Genomic DNA, 21,189 nt, shown 5'->3' on the forward strand with positions numbered 1-21,189 from the left:
AAAAAGTGAACGTAAGTGATTGTTAGTCAAGATGAAAAAGTCACAATGCATTGGGTTTGGATTTACCCACAGTTCTACCACGCTGCATCTCCCATATGTGTTTGTATGTTAATCTAAGCCACTGAAGAGAGCAAGCAGTGTCATGTAAAAAACATCTGATGAGGACGGATGTGTTTGTCTGGTCAGCAATAAAAACACGAGCCCAAAAGCTTCTGGAAAGATTTAATCTCACGTACTTTCACTGTTCTAACAAACAGTCAGGATGATGTCAGATGCAGAAAATGCTGCTAAACAACTGATCAATCATTGAGGCTAACACTCATGATGGAGAGTCATGATCTGAGAGGACACGCGGACCGTCGCTGCTTTAGACTCTGTGACGACTGTAACAGGAACGTTTGACGCTGTGAAGGAAACTGACCCAAACAGGAGGACGTTAATGTGCATGCACTTCTTTACCGACTCTTTAAATGTGAAGTGAAACAAACCAAAGACTAAAGATGGAGTCTAACACACTCACACACACGCACACACACACACACCGATCAGAAGAGCTTCCCACCTGAGCAACAACTCCACAGCAGGCACAAGTGTCGGGCTCTGTGAGCTGACTCAAGTCTGGATTTACGGCGACAGTTTTCATCTTTAAACACGATTTAATTTAATCTGTTTGAAGCAAAAAAGAATGAAATCAGCAGCCAATAAGACAGACTTGAGTTAACTCAGATAATACTGCGCTTTTTACACATTGTGTCTTAATTTCTTTACATTTTATACATTTGGGGCAGACATGTAAAAGACAAAACATTCCCCCACACATATGGGCAAAGGTACAATAAAAAAATAAATTATCACCTCCATAAACCAAAAATAAAATATTCATATTTGCTCTCTCTTACTCCTGGGGCGGAGTTCCTAATGCTGTCCAGCAGGGGGCGGCGCTGCGTCACAGCCGGCCTCTGGAACTCATTGAAGGAAGCATAAATGGACGAATGTGATTGGCTGACACCGTCTCATCAGGACCAATCAGATGAGAAAGATGGTTACATCTTCAAACGGCCAATTCTGCGGACAATTTCAGGATGATTGTTTTTTTAGTGTGTCAGGACACATGTGAGGCAAAGCTTGACAGTTATTCAATATTAATATTTAAAAACATTAAGAGGAAATTATCATGATGGTTTTAACACGTTTTGTCCAAATTCACGACCCAGAGGAAAAACCTTTAGTCGAAGTGAAATTTGTATTCTGATTCAAAGACGAAAGGGGAACAATCGCTTATTGTATTTGATGTAAATTTGATTATTTTGTGTGATTTTGCCCAGATATTGTGATTTTATCACATATATATGAATATAATATATGTAAGAAAAATATTCTTCTATTTAAATATTTTTGTCTTTCAACCGTATCACCCAGCCCCAACATAAAGAATAAGGCTGGTTTTATTTTATATATTTGATGTCAACAAATCCCAAGAGAAAACCAAAACCAACAATATGAATTATTCTATATATTTTTTCAGGATATTTTACAAAACAATTATTCTATATATTTTTTCAGGATATTTTACAAAACAATTATTCTATATATTTTTTCAGGATATTTTACAAAACAATTATTCTATATATTTTTTCAGGATATTTTACAAAACAATCCAAACTCAAGGTCCACTAAGCAGCTGTTCCTGGAGCTTTGAACACACGATCCATTCATATTTTTGTGATTACTTTTAAGACCCATCGTCCACATTTGCTTTAGCGTAGGGATTGAATGTTCATTCTTAACATTTAAAAACAGGCACAGGGGACACAAACTGGAAGCCACCATGGGGACGTTGATTCTTAAAGCTTTTTAAAAAAGGAACTTTGAGCATTAAACTCCAAAGACAGGTGAGCACCTCCAACTTTTAAGGAAGATCAAAAGCTCCACAAGAGCTACTAAATGGACGCTGTGTAAAGATGATTTTGTCAACTGCTGTTTCCGGGGTCAAGAATAAACTTTAAAAGCCCCCGAGGTGACCCTTGTTTTGCTCTTTAGCTGTGTTATTGTACACAGATCAATGAAAGAGCAACACAATGGCAGACTGTTATCTCTACAAACCTCATGAGGTTTTACTGGGCACTAAATTATCCACAGAGGTCTCCTTCTCTCAAACACAAACTCATTGAATAAAGCTATAAACTCACTGAATAAAGCAGGCTTGGTGTTCCTCAGAGGCTCTCCTTTGGTGGCTAAGTTACCCCTAGCTTGCTTGTCGGTGCTGCGCTAGTTTTTATTTTCTGGGAGCCGAATTTTCTGCACAAGTCTCCTCTCCAAAACAAACAAACCTGTGTTTCTCAGATGCTCTTTGGCAAGTCTTTGGGGGCTTCGATCAGAGCTGACATCGTGTTTAGCTAGCTGACACTAATCTTTCATCTGGGTAATTTATTTCATTAAAAATAATTGTGACCTGAACGCTAAGAAAGTCTTAAAGCGGCAAACAGCCGCACAAGGCTAATATGAGTTTGGTACAGCTTTGAACCGAAAAATAACCGAACAAATAGTTGAATCTTGGTATTGAACAGAGAATAGCCCCTAGAAACTTCCCGACATCTCTCTCTCATCTGCAAGTTATCAAATAAAGGCATAAAATACAACAAAATTAACTTAATGTATAACCTATGTTCTCACAAACATCAGTAATACCCTAAAATAACATAGCTCTTCGCAAAAGTTACTCAAGAAGGAGTGCATGTTTGAGGACTTTCCAGCAGCAGGACGGTGTGTGTGGCACAGAGTAAAAATAAACTATGTTCATGTTGATGAAGGAAAATGTCTTCCAGTGCAACAGTGTGACTCACTGATGAGTTTTTAATAGTTTTTGGACAACAATGGAGCTCTATGGCACAGAAAGGAAAATATACTAGGCTTTGGACACAGAGCTTGTTAGGGGATCATCCGGTGCAGGTTTTGGTCTCTTTATGGGATTTGTCGACATCATAAAAATAGGATCAGACCAGGTTTGGGAAGGTGACACTTATGCTCTCGATATTACACAATAACCCAGAGGATGATTTCACAGGACACTGACAACTACCATTTTTGAATAAAGCCCAAAGAAACTGACAAACAGCCTTATAGAAATCATCTCTATTCTCTCCTTAAAGCCTACTTCTACGATTCAAATCTCTCTGTTGCACGTTTTCATCCCTGTGGGCGACACTGCCCTCTGCGCTGCTGAAGAAAAAAAAGTCGCCGTCTATCATCGCTGTCTATTGCTTTTTAACAGATGCTTGGATGTGTTTCTGAGTGTGTTGTAAAGGTAACTCTAGAAAGAGTCAGTTCACCTGTCCGGGTTTGGTTTGTGTAGAGAAAGAAGGGTGAGGAGGAGAGGAGGTGGAGGGGAGTCGGGGAGTGAGAGGAGGAGGACGACGAGAGGGGGTAAAGTGAGTGTAGGCCGATTTCAGTGGGCGGCCCCTGGGAGTCAGCTGATTGGTCGTTCAGAGAGAGGACGCTCTGTCCCGCTGTGCTGTCAAACAGCTCCACAGACGACTGTTCCCAGGATGTGTGTGTGTGTTTGAGTGTGTTTGAGTGTGAGGGTTTTTTTGTTCGTCTATCTCAGTGAGGACCGATTTCAGTTTTGGACCGTGGGAGTTTGGACGTTTTGGGCTCGTAGTCAGACCCCTCGAAGGATGTGTTGGTCTTGTGGTTTGAGGCCCCCTCCACTCATCAGTGTTTGGTTTATTGTTTACTTGTGTATAATGCATGTTCCTTTTTCTCTGCTAACTGTGAATCTGAGTTTAAGATCCCTTCCAGAAATGTTTAAAAATTCTCTGCTTTGAATAATAACTTGGGTTTTATGTGGTTTTCTCCAAAGATCCACTTAACTTAAAATGTTTTAACATTATGTGTTAATGTTACATTTCCTCGTTGTTCTGATTGATTTGGCTCTCGCTCTAACTGTGATGCTCATCTGTACATATGTTATCCCAAGAGTACACGAGAGGCCTCTGAAAAGACAGCTGCCCTTGTGTACCTCAGCTTGCCTTAATGTTAGCTGGGTTAGCATTAGGAGCTAGCAGGGTGCATGCATCCTTTCCATCCTCCATACTGAAAGTTTTTATCAATCTATTTATTTCCCTGAGCTAACTGCCACAGCGCTAACACCTTGTCCACAGATGACTGTTCCCAGGATGTGGACAGAGTGACAGCAGCCCTTCCCAGAGTCCCCTCCGTGTTTACAATCTACCTGGTTTACTGCTTCCTGTTTGATTATGGAGAGAGCGCTCCTATTGGTTGTTGACAGTGTTCACATCATTAAATGTCACTCCTTGCATGAGCCAAGACAGAAAACTTACAATAATAAGATCATGTTTTATCTTATTGGAATGTCAAGACGAGGAACAACCCCGGCTGAGTTTTAAGCCCACCTCACGCCAAACATTTAAGATGATGGGAGCGAACTCAACGTCTGCAAAACTCTGGAAGATTTGTCTGCACAGTGAAACAGCTTGAAAGCTTTTTGGTGTAATACCTGTGTTACATTCAGAGCTGAGGTGAGCTCTGACAAACTTCGGTAGATGTATGTGAAAACAGTCTTCTCGTGTAAGACTCTGCATCATTCTGCAGTGTAACTCAAAACTGACTGAAGGAACGGGAAGAAAAACACGTTTTGAGTGGAAGGGATCTTAGTGTTAGAATTCAGATCAGCTTGAATTTAAGGTGATGGTTGTGGTTAGGCATTTATTTGGGATGGTTAAGGTTTAGGGGCTGGGAAATGCATCATATCAGTGGGGTCCTCACAAGTATAGAAGTCCAAATATGTGTGTGTGTCTTTATTAGTGTGTGTGTGTGTGTGTGTGTGTGTGTGTGTTGGAGCTACTGCAGGTTGTCATCCCGCAGGCTCTCCAGGATCTGGACCAGGCTCTCCAGTCCAAACACATAGCCCCGGTCCGGACCATCGTGCACCGCCGTGTCGCCACGGAAACCTTTGAAGGTGGAGTGGGCGAAGTCGATCATACGTACGTCCACCAGGGGGGGCTGCTGGGGCTGAGGGGGAGGAGCCGGGGGGAAGGAAATTAAGCTGGGAGCAGGGGAGAAGGAGTCTGGATGGGGGCGGGGCGAGGACAGAGGGGGGAGGAAGGAGTGGCAGTCTGATTTGGTGGGTGGGGTCTGTGTGGGAGGATGAGGGGAGGGGGAAGGCGGAACCATAAGTCCAGGTCCCTGAGAGGGTAGTGACCCCGGGTCTGGGTTCTGGCTCATGTCCGTTTCACAGGGGGCTCCTGTGGGTGGGGGGACGTGGGGCCCAGGGCCACGCTGAGGCTCTGCAGGGACCGCAGGAGTCTTCTGTGTGAGGGCTGCGTGCTGCCCCGAGCTGAGGACTGAAGGTCCCTCAGGTTCCTGCAGACAGAACCAAACACAGCAGAGATCAGCGTGAACCTGACACACAGAAAACATCAGCACACAACACTTTAAACTGTCTGAAGGTGAAAAAGACTTTTCTCTCAGACATCCAAGCCTTAAATTCGTCTGTCGTTAGTTCCCTGTCAAATCTGTTAAGGAGTGGAAGCAGTCTTCTCAAGTTTAGTATTTACTACCTGAGTCAAAAGGTCCTGAGACCTGTATCCAGCTCACCTGTCCCTCATAGATGATGAGCAGTGAAGACGAGTAGAAGCGGTAGGACGCCTGCCTCTCCAGCACCCCCTTCAGGCTGCGAAGCTTATTCAGGATTGGCTCAAAGAGGTCCTGCCTCAGACCCGCCCCGTTGTGCATGTACTGGTAGAGCGCCTGACGGAAGCCTTCGATCGACAGGCCGCGGCCGTAGTACTTGTTCCTGCAGAGGTAGTGACCCGTGTTCAGCTGGTACACCTACAGAGACAGACAGGAAACATCAGTGATACAGTAGCACAAATAGATAACTGTTCAAATTTAACAATTTACAAATCTAACCTTATTCAAAGTAAGCTGTTTCTTTATGTAATACATTTTAATAAGATACACAGGTTCAGATTTTCAAAATAAAATCAGACAAGATGTATGAAATGTACATCGCAACATTACTGTCTGACTGTAGCAGTGGATGTTGTACCTGCATGCCACACACTCTGACTCCCAGCGTCGCTGAGGTGCTCTGTTCACATTTCTTCATCTGCCTGGCCGCCTTCTCCTCGGAGGCGTCGTCTCCGTGCTGCCTGGTGCCCATCTTCAGGTCCAGGATGCAGGGGTAGGAGAAGTGGTGCACCACATTCTCCAACAACAGGAACTCTGGTTGACATGCTGCAGTTAGGGAACACATTTCTCTGATCCTTTGAACCTTTTAAATTGGTTACTGCAAGAGGAGCAATACGCACAACAGCTTGTAATGTTCTGAAGTTTATAAATAGTGTCGGGTTTCTTTGCTTTCTCCTTCTTTAGTGTCCTGCATAAGGAGTTGTTGTAGCTCACCCGTTAAGGATGTACTTGTTGTGTTGGTTGTGGTCATCTATAATTAACCCCACCTGTGTGTATTTGATTGTGATATTGCCAGAGCACACGCGGAGGGCGTGTTGCCCGAAATGTCTCTGTGGTAAAAATAAAAAGAGAAACTGGAGTTAGTCCAAGTCTTTGTTTTTAACCTCATCAACAACATCAAGGATCCAGCAGCAAGTCTTCAAGGATTAACGGTAAGTGAAGCACATTGTGTCAGATTTTTAAGGCCCATTCATGTATATATGGACGGATAGATATTTATAGAAGATAATGCAGATACATCTCTGCAGTTTTCACACCAAGGGAAAACATTGTAGCAATGTAAGGCTATTAATTCTCTTCGTATCAGTGTGTTCTTCTTCCATTGAAACGATTTTAAAGAAAACACACACAAACACTCAGTGTGAAGCCTCTTTACCCTTTCGTTCTGATTTGACAAATTGAATATGCAAATTTGCAGACACGGTTATCACTGACAGAACATTCCTGATGATCAACATGAATACATTATACACTACAACAAGATGAAATGTACATGTTGTTTTCTTGTTTTCCATGTCACTTTAAATTTTTCTGCTTCATTCCCTTTTAATGTTCCTTGTAAGATGCTGTGCTTCATCTTACAGTAGAGTAAATGGCATATAAACTTTACAAATACATTTTTAAAAACCCTTTTCTTGTTGTCTGATACTAAACCCTGGAGATTAAATCGAGGTTATTGTTTAAAAGATGCAGAAACACTCTGAGAAACCACCTGCCCAGACAGTTCTTAACAGGAAAATCCTGTCTGTGTTGTGGGTGATTACTGAACGCTGATCATTTTAATTATAATAATTTGATTGCACAATGTATCTGCACAGATAACCTCCTCTCACAGCCGCAGTGTCGAATTTGACTGAGACAGACGGACGTTATGGAGGACAGAGTGTGTGTTTTGTTTTCCAGGCAGCTGCAGTCTGCTCTCTTTGAAGCTGAAGATCAAAACACGACCTCTGACCTGATAACCTCACAGCCCTCCCTCCCTCCCCCTTTATCCCCCCCCTCACTGATATTCACATTCAGTGCCTTGAACTGTAAAGTTACACAACATAGACTGTATAAAAAGACGGACGACAGCTCCCTAAAAGTCAAGCCAAAACATGTCGAGCGCCCCCTGCTGACTGGCTGCAGTATAGGTCATAAAGCCCGCCTCCTCCATGTTAACAGATGGGACATGAGTCAAACTCTAAAATCAAAATACACGCCAGATACATTTTTCTCAAACATGGTTTCTATCATTATAGTTTGTCTTATCATGCTGATTTACGTCTAAGAGTTAATTTTTCGGACAAGTTTATTTTTAACAAGTTATTTGATGCTGTCAAAATGATGATTGACAGCTCCGTTGACCAATACGGCTCCTGCAGCCGATCTGTTCCGGATTAGCAGAGTAGAGGATGATCCGCGAGAGGAAACGTAACAAAAACAATCACTACAGTCATTGAAGTTTCCATACCTTCTAACGTTAACCTCAGACCAACACAAAGAAGCTGTTCTGCTGTTAAATACAGCAGCGTGCGGGATCCTTGCTGTTTTTTCAGTAAGTTAAGTGTGTGCTTTGGTTAGCGGAAGTGGCTACGGCCGCTTCACTCGCCGATCTCTACTGCATCATTCCTCGCTATCACAGATGATTTTTGACCTTGGAAAGGGTGTTAAAAGCAAAACCTTACCTGTAATGTCGACCAAAAAGCTAAATAACGATGTGTTTGTCCAATTAAAGCAGAGTATTGAGTATCAGGGGCCTGATTGGCTGAGGAAGGATACTGAAGAGTTTGCGGTCCTTGGATTCAGACCTCATGCGGCTCAGCTGCTGTTTGTGGCAGCGCAGGCTCCAGGGGTTGTGGCTGATCTTCTCTGAACTCAAACCACTGTTCCAGTCCAACATCTGGAAGGGAACGTCCGAGTGGATCTTTGGGTCGAGCCGGGGACTCTTCAGCTCTGCGAGACTGCAGGGAGGACGAGAGGGGAGAATTACTGACAGCGTACCTCTGTTTGAACTGTCTAAATTACATTGGTTTGCATTATTAACAATAATTTGACTGCTATACTGTGAAGTCTGTGTTTAAATGTTTGCTGCCTCTTCTACAAACTGCTGACACAAACAGCTGATCCGACACCGTACGCTGCAGGTGTAGTAACACGTATGTGTTGCGGTCTACACAAAGTAGTGCCAAATAAAGAAGTGTTCTTACTGAAAAGTGAAACATGGTGACATATTCATATATAGCGTACAATTGATACCACGATTGATTTTTAGGTGGGACGTCCTTATAAGTGGATAAATTATGTGTGGAATTGACCCTATCTGCAGTGGCATATAGTCTAGCTTCCGTGCCAGCACTCCGGCCGGTTTCTAAACACCGGGCCGTGCGGAGCGCTGATCCACTGTATGTAGTACACTTACTAATGATAAGTATCTCATACAACCCCACTTCAAACAAACTGAACTATCCCTTTAATTATAAAGCAAAAGCAAGTAAACAGATTTTTCCCAATTAATAAAATTATTCGATAATTAATTTAGCTCAAATATAATTTTCTCTTTCTTAATCCAAAAACTTTAAATGTGGCTCCAACACACACTTAATGACGCACATTTTCTCCTATTAACATGCCGTCTGTTACATTCAATCTATTCTCAATAAACAGATATCTACATATACATGTAGAACCTGCAGGTGAGAGAAAAGATGTTTGGTCTCAGAAGTGTTCTAGTTTCTGTTTGTAATCAAAGTAGAATTGTCAAGTTGAGTTTCAGCAGGCTTTGGTTGTCTGCAGGAAACTGCACACGGGAAGAGCAAGAGAGGCGAACACAGCGCTCTTTGGAATCAAGGATTCAATCAGCTATCGTTGCTCTTAAAACAGACATCTGCATATCACAGCAGATAATTATCTGGGCTGCAGCAGAGGACCTAGGACTCAGCTATCATCATCACAGAATATAGTCACTGGGGTTCTGAGTTTTGCAGGTATTTAGTCATTTAATTTTGTTATATTTACACAATGACTGTGTAGATGAAAAGTCAGAGGAGATTTAAATTCATCTGGAGGAGGATGTAAATGTGTGCTCCGAATGTCATGGTAATCTATCCAATAGTCGTGAAGACATTTCAATCTGAAGTTAAGTGTGACTGAAATATACTGTATACTCTTTGAACAACCAACAACTGCAGATAAAAGCAAGACGAGCATTCTGGCTGCCTTTATTTGGAGATACATGAGACTCTAGAAGAGAACTGGAAGGGACTTCATCTCCCATAATGCCGGGGAGCAATAGATGCAATCTAATCTAATTATCATCATCAAGATTTAAATGGTTCAATTAAACTGTCTCTGAATCAGAGCCCAATGTGATGTCTTCTAATGTCCTCTTTTCCCCAGCCAATAGTCTAAAAACCCAAAGCTCCCCTTGTAACATGAAACAGAGAGAAGCTGAAGATCTGCATATTGGGAAACTGCAACCTGAGAATTTTTGGAATTTTCTTATTAAAAAATCCTCCTGATAAAGATGTTGATGGATATTTTGTCAACAACTTATGATCTTACTTATCAGAAGCGTCGGTGTCATGCGCCTCCCTCCTGTCGCTTCGCTCATCTTTGTGTTCAGAGGAGGAGGAGGAGCGATGGAGGCTTCGTCTGGAGTGCTTCCTCCTCGGCTGCTCCCTCTCTGGGGGGTCCCGCTCCTCATGCTCCGTGGGCCCCCCCTCCATGTTGCTCTCCACGTAGGGATACGCCACCAGGTTGATGTAGCCATCAGAGTCACCCTCGAAACACACCAGCACCACACCTGAAATGACAGAGTGACATACAGACAGGATGTATTTATAAAAGGTTTTCATGGGTTGTTTATTGACACAGCATTATCACAGGTTCACAACAACAGTTGTCAACACTCAATAGACCACACGATTTAAACAGACATAAAGTTGTAATCTCAAAGATCTCAGTTTCATTCTCTTTGGCAGCACCAATGGCGATAATTGCGGGAGCACACTTCCCAGATATCCAGACAGTGTTGCATGTGTGACGTCCACGGTTGGCTCCGGTTGTAACTCTTGATTTTCCTCGCTGACGGTTGCTTTCCTTTTTAGACTGTTTGTCTTCAACTGAGCGTCAAATTTGTTTCTTTTTCTTTGGATTTTCACTTATTTTTGAAGTTGTATCTGTAGTCATCCATCTTTTCTTTGCAAGTGTTGCAAATAAACAGTAATCTACTATGGCTGAACAAACGGCCTGGAAAAAACGCTGCTTTACGGTGCCTCAGCTCCGCCCACCCTCTCTAGCACACCAACCAGTGCTGGGTGATGGAAAACACGTCACTAACTGTCCATAATTCTGCAAATGCAAAGGCTTTCATCAGTGGGCCAGAGGCTCAATCACCATTGTGTTACCTCATTCGGAGATAGACAGGGACTTAACAGACATTTATTTAAATGAAAATCTTCGAGATTATCACTTTAAATGTTGCTGTTACAATAAAACATTGCTATTAAGTAAAACACAAAGTTGAAAATAGACTCAGAGTAACCAACATCTAACTTAAAATAAGAGATATCTTTTGGATTTAAATCCACTTCTCTTTGCGCAAAAGCATGACAGAGAAACATTGGGTCAACATTGTCATTTTTTTATCCTCAGTAATCAACATTTATATATTAACAAGGGAACAAGTTAATTTATGCAATGTGGAAATGTCACTTGAAATACAGCTCACTTGAAATGTCAGCAAATTAAAAAATTGGTCAACGTGTTCCAAGGATGGAGTGAGGATTCAATATAAGATGCTGCATCACATTTTGTGTACTTTTATATTAGAATAGCTGCAGACAGATAGTTAAGATGTTCCTATACCGATACCAGTATCAGTATCGACCTCTGATACTGTATGAAATGTGGTATTGGTTATTGCCGAGTATGGCAGTCAATGCACTGTTCGGATACCATAACTATTTATTTATTTATTTATGTCTTTATTGATCCTGAGAGGACAGTGGATAGTGTCAGAAACAGGGGAAGAGAAGAGAATGGGGGACAACCCTAACCCTGACAATATTACCCTCAGTTTCCATGGTGGCCACAAATGGCTTGATGTAGGGCCTTTGATGGGGTCTACATACTTGGTGCAAATGGGTAGAATTCAACCCACTTGGGACCAACCTGGTGCCCATGTTTGCCGTTTAATGTTATACACGTTTGTAGCCAATTTATATGCCTTTGTGGACCCCTTATCCAACCAACCTAAAAGCCCACTCTGTGCACATGCCCACTTCAAGCCCAGCTTTTCAGGTAATGCCCAACTTCCACTTTAGCAGTATGCTTCTAATGAGCATCAAGCATTGTTCCCCTATTATTGGACTAGTGCGTTGTTGCTGTCTGACGTGTGGTTACATTTATGAGGCGGTGCACAAAAGACTGCGCAGGCTAATGCATAGTTTGCATACCTAAAGTGTCCTTATAGTGTAGATAAAACACTTAAGTATTAATACCACATCCAAGCACTTAAGGGATTTTGGATTGAAGTGTTCTACAAATTTCTCTCCCTCTATCCTCCAAACACAAAACGAGGGCATATCTTCAGCTCCAGCTCTTCTGGAGGCTCAGACTTAAACAACACATTACTGACACACTAATGTTGGGTTTCATTCTCATTTGTCCTCCATCTGTTTATTAAGATGGAATAAATGTTCTGGAAATTCGATTGAGAAACAGTTTATAGATTAAATGCCCGGATAGGAATGTCTGGTAATGTTTTATTTAAACATTAAGCTGTTATTTTTAGAACATCTCTTCCCCGCTAAGTGAGACACCGAACATCCTCTCTGTTGGTCCAAATTGAATTTTGCCATCAGTTTGCTCTCTGGTGGGAAATCTACTCCAAACCCAAGAGTCAGGTCTTGTGCAGGACTTTTGGACCTCTTCACCACCTCCACACTCACAACTTCAGAGGGAATTTGATCTGCTGATGTCGAACAGTTTGTGGATAAAACAACCTTGACAGATTCAGAAAGTCGTGGCTGGGCAGCTGCCTGTCTGTCTGCCTGTCTGTCTGCTGTTATTTAATCATCAGGACAATGGTAGTGGGCAGACATCCAGGGCTAAATATAGACTCCTTATGGACTACTGTTGTCAAGTCACTGGGAACCACAACACCAGCAGGGTTGACTGCTGGGAAAACAGACGTACTAGTGACTGCAGGTCAGAGTATTGGGGAGATATCCAATAGGTGTCAGACAGTGAGAAGCAGGATGACGGTAGGATGAAGTTTAAGGAATAATTTGATAATTAAAAATGTATGTTTTTAGATGTCCGCATCTGTTGTACTTTTCCTAATAACTGAGTAGTCGTTGAGCCTATAAAATGTCAACATAAGTAATTTAAAATGGCATTTTTCTTCTACTAATTCCTTTAAAATTAAGTGATTTGATTTACAGGAAACGGGCTCACCGTGACAATGACAGCATGCTAATGTAAAGCAGGTGTAACGTTAACTTGTACACCCTAATTCAATATGATATACTTGTTTTCTGTTCTGTTTTCAGAGAGTGCAATTAAGTCCCACCCACACCGGAGGAGAAACGATTCATTGCTCTCAGTTGCCTTGTATTGCATGATGGTGCCTGTTCATCACATTCGTCTGCCAGCAACAACAGAAAAATGTCTAAAAGCTGCTTTGTTTTGACATGCTTTATCAGCAGCAACTTCATTTTTGTAAGAACGGAACAGAAAACCCTGACTCTCAGCGTAATTATTCAGGGCAGACTGTAGAGGTTAAAGTAAAGCTGTGTAAGGCCTGGGTTTGATTTTTGACAGCTTGAATGATGACCTTTGAATAAAATAAAAGCAAATATCAAAGTATTTTACTTCTGGCTGTTCAGTGAGATCATTTCTCACAGAGGAAGACAAACAAAAGGGAAGAGGACCCCGAGACAGACCCACAATAGTTTGTCCTTAGGTTATACCTTTATTTTATCAGGGGTCTGGCTGCAGACCTCTCAGGTCGTTTCCGTTGCAGCCTCCGCTGTCAGGCTCGGAAATGGACAAGAAATTACAAAATAAAATTGGGTAGATACTTTAATGTTATAATCATTTATATATTTCAAATTAAAATGTAAATTAAGTAAATTATTGGCCTTTATTTCCTCTAAAGGTCTTCAGTACAGTACGAGTAGACATATTAGGTTCTTGTGTCCAACAAAATACTGACAAAGGTCTGTTTTTATATCAAATTGAGCGCTGAACTATGTTATTTTTCAAAGGGTAATTCTGAATGAGAAGTGTGTTTTGTTTTTTAGAAAGAGAAGAGAACCGAAGGCTCCAACTGCAGACTAAACAAGCTTTATTTTATGTATACATTTACATCATTCTCTCACGTTTATCTCCGGTTTTTACAGAATACATTCATAGCGAGTGTAAATAAGACGCGTAATAGTAGAACAATTGAAATATATAATTGACAGAAATGCTAAAACCGGACGTATCTACACGATTTTATTTTATAATATAATGCGTCCATTTCCAGGCCTGACAGTGGAGGAGGCCTGACAGTGGAGGCTGCAATGGAACCGACCTGAGAGCGCAGGTCTGCAGCTAGACTGTCTTGCTTTTTTCTCTGCACTAAAATGATCCTTTGACGTGCTGCAATCTGATGTTTTAAGCTAGCTACAGGCATGTTGTTAGCATTTCTGCCCTTGTTTTCATATCTCTGCACCGATCAGATGGGTGTGGCTTCACATTTAGTTTTTATTTATGTACCTACTCTTCTACGTTAGCTTAGCATTTTGTGATTTTTTGGTTATCTTAATAAAATATCTATAAAAATATTGTATGTCATCAACTACTTGATGTCATAGCAGAAATGACTGAAAAACGGGGCGCTGGTTTAGCTCAGTCCGTAGAGCAGGCTCCCCATATACAGACGCTACAGTCCTCAAGGCAGCGGCCGCAGATTCAACTCCCACCCTCAGCCCTTTTCTCCCCATATTTCCTGTCCCTCTTGAGCTGTCCTATAAATAAAGGCAGAGGCTGTTCTGCTGCCAATATTGATGACTTGCTCAATCTTTAAACTTCACTTTGCTTCAGAAGAAATAGAATGACATTTGTCATGATGGTGGGGATTTCCCAAGAGGTCAAGAGCTGAGGGTAAGTTCACATGGCAGGGTGAACGACTATTGAAACTCAGCTCTTGAATGCACAAGGGCAAAGTTTTGAACTGGGACACAGCTGGTGTCTCATAGGGAAACATTTCTTATAGGAGACATCCGACAGCAAACAGAGATGAAAGTAATCTATCAATATAATTAATGCATTGAAGTGTTTCTGAGTCAGGACCCTGTTTTTTGTTTGTTGGCTCATTGTTGTGACTTAGGCCACGTCTACACGTACACGGGTATTTTTCAAAACAGAGTTTTTCCCTCCTTCGTTTAAAAAAAAAACCCCCAGTCAACACAAGCACGGCTATAAAAAAACCACCCTGTCCAAACGCATACGCAAGCGCTGTCATAAGAATGCCACACCAACAAGTGCCGATATAACCCGGTCATGCAAAGAAGAAAAAGAAAATCGTGGCCAATCAAATGTCTGAGAAAATCTATTACCTGGCGGGCTGCTCAATATAATGGACGAGTAACTGCACATATATGTGTAAACATGTAAAAAGTCCTGTTAGCAAGGTTAGAAGCATCATCTTTTTTGTCACATCCGTCATTTTGCAAGGAATGTCGCCTCATGTGTGACGCTTCACAAAGGAGATACCGGCGCACAGCCTGACGTCACGAGCCAAAAACACTGTTCACCCCGTCTACACGTCTCAGAGAAAAAAAACAAACCTGTGTACATGTAGACATAGCCTAAGAAGCAAACCTAAATGAAACAGAGCCATAATTAATGTCACTTCATATATCACTTCAAAATATCATACCCCTCCTTCCTCCATCCACACCTCGACTTTCGTCATTCCCACCTCTCTTACATAATCTGCTAGAATGAAAAATAGGTCACACACATGCAGGAGAGGATGAGATGTGTGTGTGTGTGAACGCTGGCTGTCAAAGTGTGTTTAGGTCTGTTACTACAGCAAGAGCAAGTGGATGCGGCTACAGCATGTGTCTGCTGATGAAGAGCAGAGCAGCAAGACCACTGCCAGTAAACATCCGCACTAGCGTTCCTCTCCTCTGTCTGCCTGTCTGCCTGTCTGTCTGCCTCTCCATCCGCCATCGAACCAGGAGGAGGAAAATTATTTAGAGCACCGGCGGAGAGAGAGGGGGGAGGGGGATTGAGCTCACTTCACAAAAAACTGATTAATAATGAAATATTGCATTGTAACATCTCTGTATCAAAAAGGACTGAGATACAGAAAAGGTGTCTGTTGACCCAATTCAGTTGAGCATAAGGTAAAATGCTGCACACCTTCTTGTTTTCACTTGGTTTCAAATTGTTCCATCAATGAATCAAATGGGGAAAAAAACATCAAGTAAAGACCCAATATCCTGCGAGAGTGCTATTTTTAAAAGCATTTGAGCTCTTTGAACGAGTCTTTATCTTCTGTTAATAACATAATAAATGCAGCCCTAGCAGAAAGTGTTCTTATGTATCTTAACTGTGAGGTGGCTTCATATTGTATTGTGTACCAACCTGTATGTTAAAGTATTGTGTGTGTCTGGTATGAGATTAGATGGATTTATCTAAAGTAAGCTCATCTGTAATCTTGTGTTGTGGCTGAGGAGAATCACAGGAAGACAGTACAATTAAGAGCGTCTGATCAGTGTCACTAGATTTCTTGTGTAATGAAGGATTTCTGCAACAAACTTGACAGCCTTTTATGCCTTGAATGCGAGAGAGGACAGTGTTACAGGGAAGAGAGAGTGGGGACGACATGTGGCAAAGGGCAGAGGATGGGAGTCGAACCCTGGGCCGCCACATAAAGGACTGAGCCTTCCCGTCACTTTATACTATGATACGTTAAGAATTAACTTGAGTCTAGCTGAAACGAGCTAAAACAACAACCGGTTGGCGTGTGGTAATGATGGCGGAGATTTTAAATCCCAGCCCGGCCGGAAAGAGAGAGATTCTCACCCCCAAGCGTAACAGACAGGTACATAAAAGACATGACAATAAATACACCTGTCACAGCACAGCTCATTCGGAGCACTGAATGCCCGTTCTACCGTAACCTAATTATTTTATTTGTTTAGTTTTCAAGGTGTAGGAAGCGTATGTTGATCTTTTAAAAAGGTGTTTATGTTAAAATAAATGTATCTTTGCAAGTAAGTTTGTCTCTCGTTGTATCTTTGCCCTCTTGTAGACATATTGCACAAAAATAGATATTCGAATAGTTCATACCTCTGTGTTTTTTTAGAAGGAATAATCAAACGAGCTACTACAGATAACCTTGTAATAACGGTGTTGTAACAAGGTTTGGTTTGAAGGCTGAAAGCATCAGTGTCTATCCCAGGATCAATATGTCTCATTTGTGCAGCTACATGTCCATCTTACACTGTTTTCCCTGCTGTGAAACACTCTGGAACGATTCCATGAAGGGAAGGGAATCCACCAACAGGCTGCACTCAGATTGTGACTGACCTTTATACTCCGGAGTGAACTCCTTCATTTCTGGAGGCAGAGACTCGTAGAAGCGCTGCTCTCTGCTGATCAGAGGCTTACACACTGTGTGGTCATCGTAACGCATCATACTGGTGTGACCCCCCACCTACAAAAAACACACACACACACACACCTATGAAAACATGCACTTAAAGGATACATTCAATATTAATATCATCCACTTTTTTATCAAACACATGGCAAACATATGAACCTGGTGTATGAAGGGCTCCAGTGGAACGCCTCCAGCTCGTGGTCGAAGTGAAGCCCCTCCCCCCGGCCCCGCCCCCTGTAACTTGCTGTCCATGTTGTTTGTGTGGGGGAGGCACATGGCTCCTGGCGGACGCACCGCGCCTCCTCCTGCAGAGAAGAAAAGGATTTATCATTCAATTAATACAAGCAAGTTTTATTTTTTATGTCTAAACAAAAGACGCCTCACAAGGAAACTAAAAGTTGAAGATTTATGATTTCAATAAGAAGCTCTCTGGGAAATCTGACAAGCGATTTTAATATCAGCTTTCAGTGCTCAGTGGACAAGATAAAGTCGATGCTCCTAAATGCCACAGACGCACTCACTGACTGTAATGTAAAGGTTAAGACCGACAAGTTCAGGCAAAGATGAAACAACATAAATAACAGCAGGGTGCAACAACATGTAACATATGCTACATGTTGCTGCTAACATCCTACTTTAATGTCTTAATGTAGCCTAAGTCAATTAGTCAGAGCTTTAAATATAAAGAATGTTTGGAAATATGTAGCTTTAGTTAATATCATTAAAGCTGGGGTAAGCAACTATGTAGAACGTTAGTGTAAATTAAGCTGTGTTGAACTTTCTCTTCTGCTTTGTTTCTGTGGTAGACATTGTGATACGGTGAGCCACAGCGGACATTTAAAGGAAGTTCAGTCAAGCGTCATGACATCTTGAGAAAAAGGAAGTGACTTATGACTCATAATTTTCTGCTGTGGTCTAGAGAAAGAAACCATACTACGTGTTAAATCCCCGTGTGCTCCCCTCTGAAATGCATCAGAGTTGGTCCTGGTCTCTCTCACCTTGGGCATGGGCTCTGTTGTGCAGTGACGGGGAGGGGGGGGCACAGGGCACCACGGGCTGCTGGGAGCGCACGCCGGCCCCGGGGGGAGGCGGCGCCAGACCGAAAAACCACCTCGCAAATCCTCCAATCAGAGTGCTCCAATCCACCGCCGGCAGCACGGAGACCCGGTCAGGATAGGGGGTGGGGGGGCGGAGTAGGGTGGAGGGCAGGAGAAGCAGGGTGTCAGTTCGCCAGGGTCACCACTTCCTGTAAAGAAAGAGGAAACACAATGTTAGATTTAAGTGTTTAATGTCTTTAAAACTGCGTTAATTAATCTTTAGTCCACTGTGTGCTGAAAAAAACCAAAACTATGAGCTGAAGGAGGGTAAAACAGAGGGTTCAATATCAATGACAAAGAAATACTCTGTGGCCGCAGAGTTTTTAATGATCAGCTGACCAGGAGTCAAACCTGCGATCAGTGCGATGAGGACTGTAGCCTCTGTATATGGGAAGCCTGCTCTATCAACTAAACTAAACCAGTGCCCCTGGCCGCAGAGTTTTATCACCATACTTCGAGCCTATGCAATGTTACATGTCCACAAACATGACGATTCTTACGTGCTAGCATTAGCAAAGGCTAATGCTATACCTCTGTAATTGCTACATCGACAAAAGAGCGCACACACAGGTGTTAATATCAAAGTTTTTGTTGGGCTTTTAGAATTAAAAGCCAAATTTCTTCTCTGAACCACTGATGTGCTCCTGCTAGCTCTAAAGCTAACCCCTACAGTCATGTAATTATTTTACGTCACAGTTTAGCTAGGCTGCGTTAAATAAAACTTTACATTGGGCCACCAAAAATCTACTCTGGCCACCATGTTTAGAGTCTTTGTTGGGCCTTGAATTAAAATGTATTATCCCTGAAACGCTTCCTAGAGCTTGTGTCCCATCTCATATTGCTCTTAGCCATTTGACCCAGTGCTGAAATAAAACTATGATGAGCGCATTTCAAGTTATCTTTGTAAATTAAAACGGTAAGACACAAATTTCTGGATTGCTGAGATTTTAACTGTTGGAGCTTGCTGACAGCAACATCTGCATGTGGAGATATTTGGGTCCCTGAGTTAAACTGTGTTCCTCTTTAGCACTAAACAACTTTCTGATTAACAATAGTCTGAGTCTGAACCAGGCGGTGTGTAAAAATAACCCACACAGTTTTCTGGGCATGACCACACGTTTTCACACTCACACAAACAACGAGCACACACAAACTCTACATAGTTCAATGAGTAAAGCAATGCAGCAGCAGCAGTCAGGGTCAGCCGTCCCTCTGCACACAGTTTTTTGGCTTCTACCGAGGATTCAAAAGCATCCTTTCAACTTTAACTGAGCTTTGTGTCCACCTGCATCAATCTTTCAACTGACTGGAGCACACTTTACGCAAAAACAAATCAGTAGATTGTTATCGTGTGCAGAGATGTCCTCCCAGCTCTCTCCTCAACTGTTTTGAATTTGAAAACATCCCCAGTAATCTGAGAGGATTTCTCTTTTTTGGTGATTCAGGATTTATTCTCAAACAAAAAGCATTCAGCAGCACGCAGAACGAAATCAAAGCGCAGCTGTTAATGAGCAACATCTAAAATAAAAACCTTTTATGAATATTTAACATTTGAAACAATAAAACAGGAGATAAAAACAATGGATATCAACACCTGATTTATTTCCTATTAGCACATCAAACAGCTAAAAACGACAGCACACAAATGTAATAAAGCTTTTCTAAAAACAAATTGAATTTATTAAAGAGAATATGTTAAGTTGTAAATGAGGTTTGTTATCACTGTACGCAACAGATGACGCTGTTAAGAAATAAACTTTAAAGACTTCTCCACTTCTCAAACTGATCTTAAAGGTGTAATAAGTAGGATTTTTCCTTGCATTTTGTCAACAACACATTCAAACTGGGCTCCTCCACCTGGGCTCTCCGTCACCAGAAGCTCACTCTCAGTCTCTCGTGTGAGAACACGCCCACTCCACCGAGCTAACACCAACAGTATCACAGTTACCTTTGCGCTAGCATGCTTACCGCCGGTTAGCTTGTCCTACTCAGTTTGAGGCACCGATCTGTCCAACAGAAAGAAGGCCAACTCTGCATCGCTCTCTCGCCATGTTTGCCGGTCTGAATGGGGCCCAGCTGCTAATTTGAACCACTGCCATACTCACCTGTACGCAGTGATTGGCTCAGAGAACAACAACAGCGCCCCTCCTGAAAACGTCCCGTGCAAAGCAAAACAGAACAGATGTAGAGGGAAGGGTCTCACAAGGGTCTGCACACACACTCACCAACACACATGTATAGAGGCCCATAAGTGATGATTTATATTATATTATATTTGTAAAAGTCTATATCTTATTTTTCTGGGAAAATCCTACTTATTATACCTTTAACAATTCACATTCCAGTAAAAAACATACACAAAAAAGGACTAGACTAATACAGCCAGGCTGTGACGCGAGGACACTTCAGTCCAGATGCTTCAGTGCACTTCAGGTCTGGGTCTGTTTTTCCAGAGTTAGTCTTCTACTTCAACAAAAGATAAATCTTAACGCTCCAGTAAACACAGATATTTTAGACAAAAATGTTCTAGTGAAGTCTTTTCCTGTTTCAACTTGAAAGTGACCGAGGCAGGAAGACAAAAAGAAAAGGTGCGGAAGAACTTGGCTGGCCTGCACAGAGCTCATGGAACACCTTCAGGATGAACTGTAACCCCGACTGTGAGACAGACATGAATCATGATCAAACAGTATCAGTGTACGACCTGATTGATGCTCTACAGTCTGAATGGCATTAAATCCCTGCAGACAGGTTACAACATCTTCTATGGATCCTTCTCAGAACACTGGAGGCTGTTATTAGAGCAGATAAATATCCTTGGTTTAAGAATATGTTTAACTCTCACATACGAGTGCAACGATCAGATGTTCACTTTAATTTTTCCAATCCCCTGCATGCCACTTCTAAAACCCCCTTCTACTACCTCCTGTTAAATCCTCATATCCCATCATG

The 21,189-nt window shown here is 42.1% G+C and overlaps 1 protein-coding gene across 1 annotated transcript; it reads right to left on the minus strand.

Moving 5' to 3' along the window:
* Positions 1-202: 202 nt before the first annotated feature.
* Positions 203-18,180, minus strand: ip6k1 (inositol hexakisphosphate kinase 1). The gene is made up of 8 exons (XM_069677783.1): positions 18,142-18,180; positions 17,303-17,448; positions 17,068-17,194; positions 10,036-10,276; positions 8,254-8,435; positions 6,071-6,246; positions 5,617-5,850; positions 203-5,382 (listed from the first exon to the last, which is right to left on the minus strand). Exons 2-8 carry the CDS (start codon positions 17,417-17,419, stop codon positions 4,861-4,863), a joined length of 1,599 nt encoding a protein of 532 aa, XP_069533884.1. The 5' UTR covers positions 17,420-17,448; positions 18,142-18,180; the 3' UTR covers positions 203-4,860.
* Positions 18,181-21,189: the final 3,009 nt, after the last annotated feature.

The sequence above is a fragment of the Semicossyphus pulcher genome, unplaced genomic scaffold, assembly GCF_022749685.1.
Source record: "Semicossyphus pulcher isolate SPU_LCO1_2020_fin unplaced genomic scaffold, fSemPul1.0.p SCAF_3, whole genome shotgun sequence".
NCBI lineage: Eukaryota > Metazoa > Chordata > Actinopteri > Labriformes > Labridae > Semicossyphus > Semicossyphus pulcher.

What these genes read in the sequence shown, in the direction of transcription:
- ip6k1 (XM_069677783.1), bottom strand. Translation starts at nt 17,419, where the DNA reads ATGTGCCTCCCCCACACAAACAACATGGACAGCAAGTTACAGGGGGCG. An exon ending in TGGAGCCCTTCATACACCAG is followed by an intron (nt 17,195 to 17,302) that starts GTTCATATGTTT and finishes TGTTTTTTGTAG; the next exon opens with GTGGGGGGTCACACCAGTAT. An exon ending in TCAGAGTGTGTGGCATGCAG is followed by an intron (nt 5,851 to 6,070) that starts GTACAACATCCA and finishes CTGTCTCTGTAG; the next exon opens with GTGTACCAGCTGAACACGGG.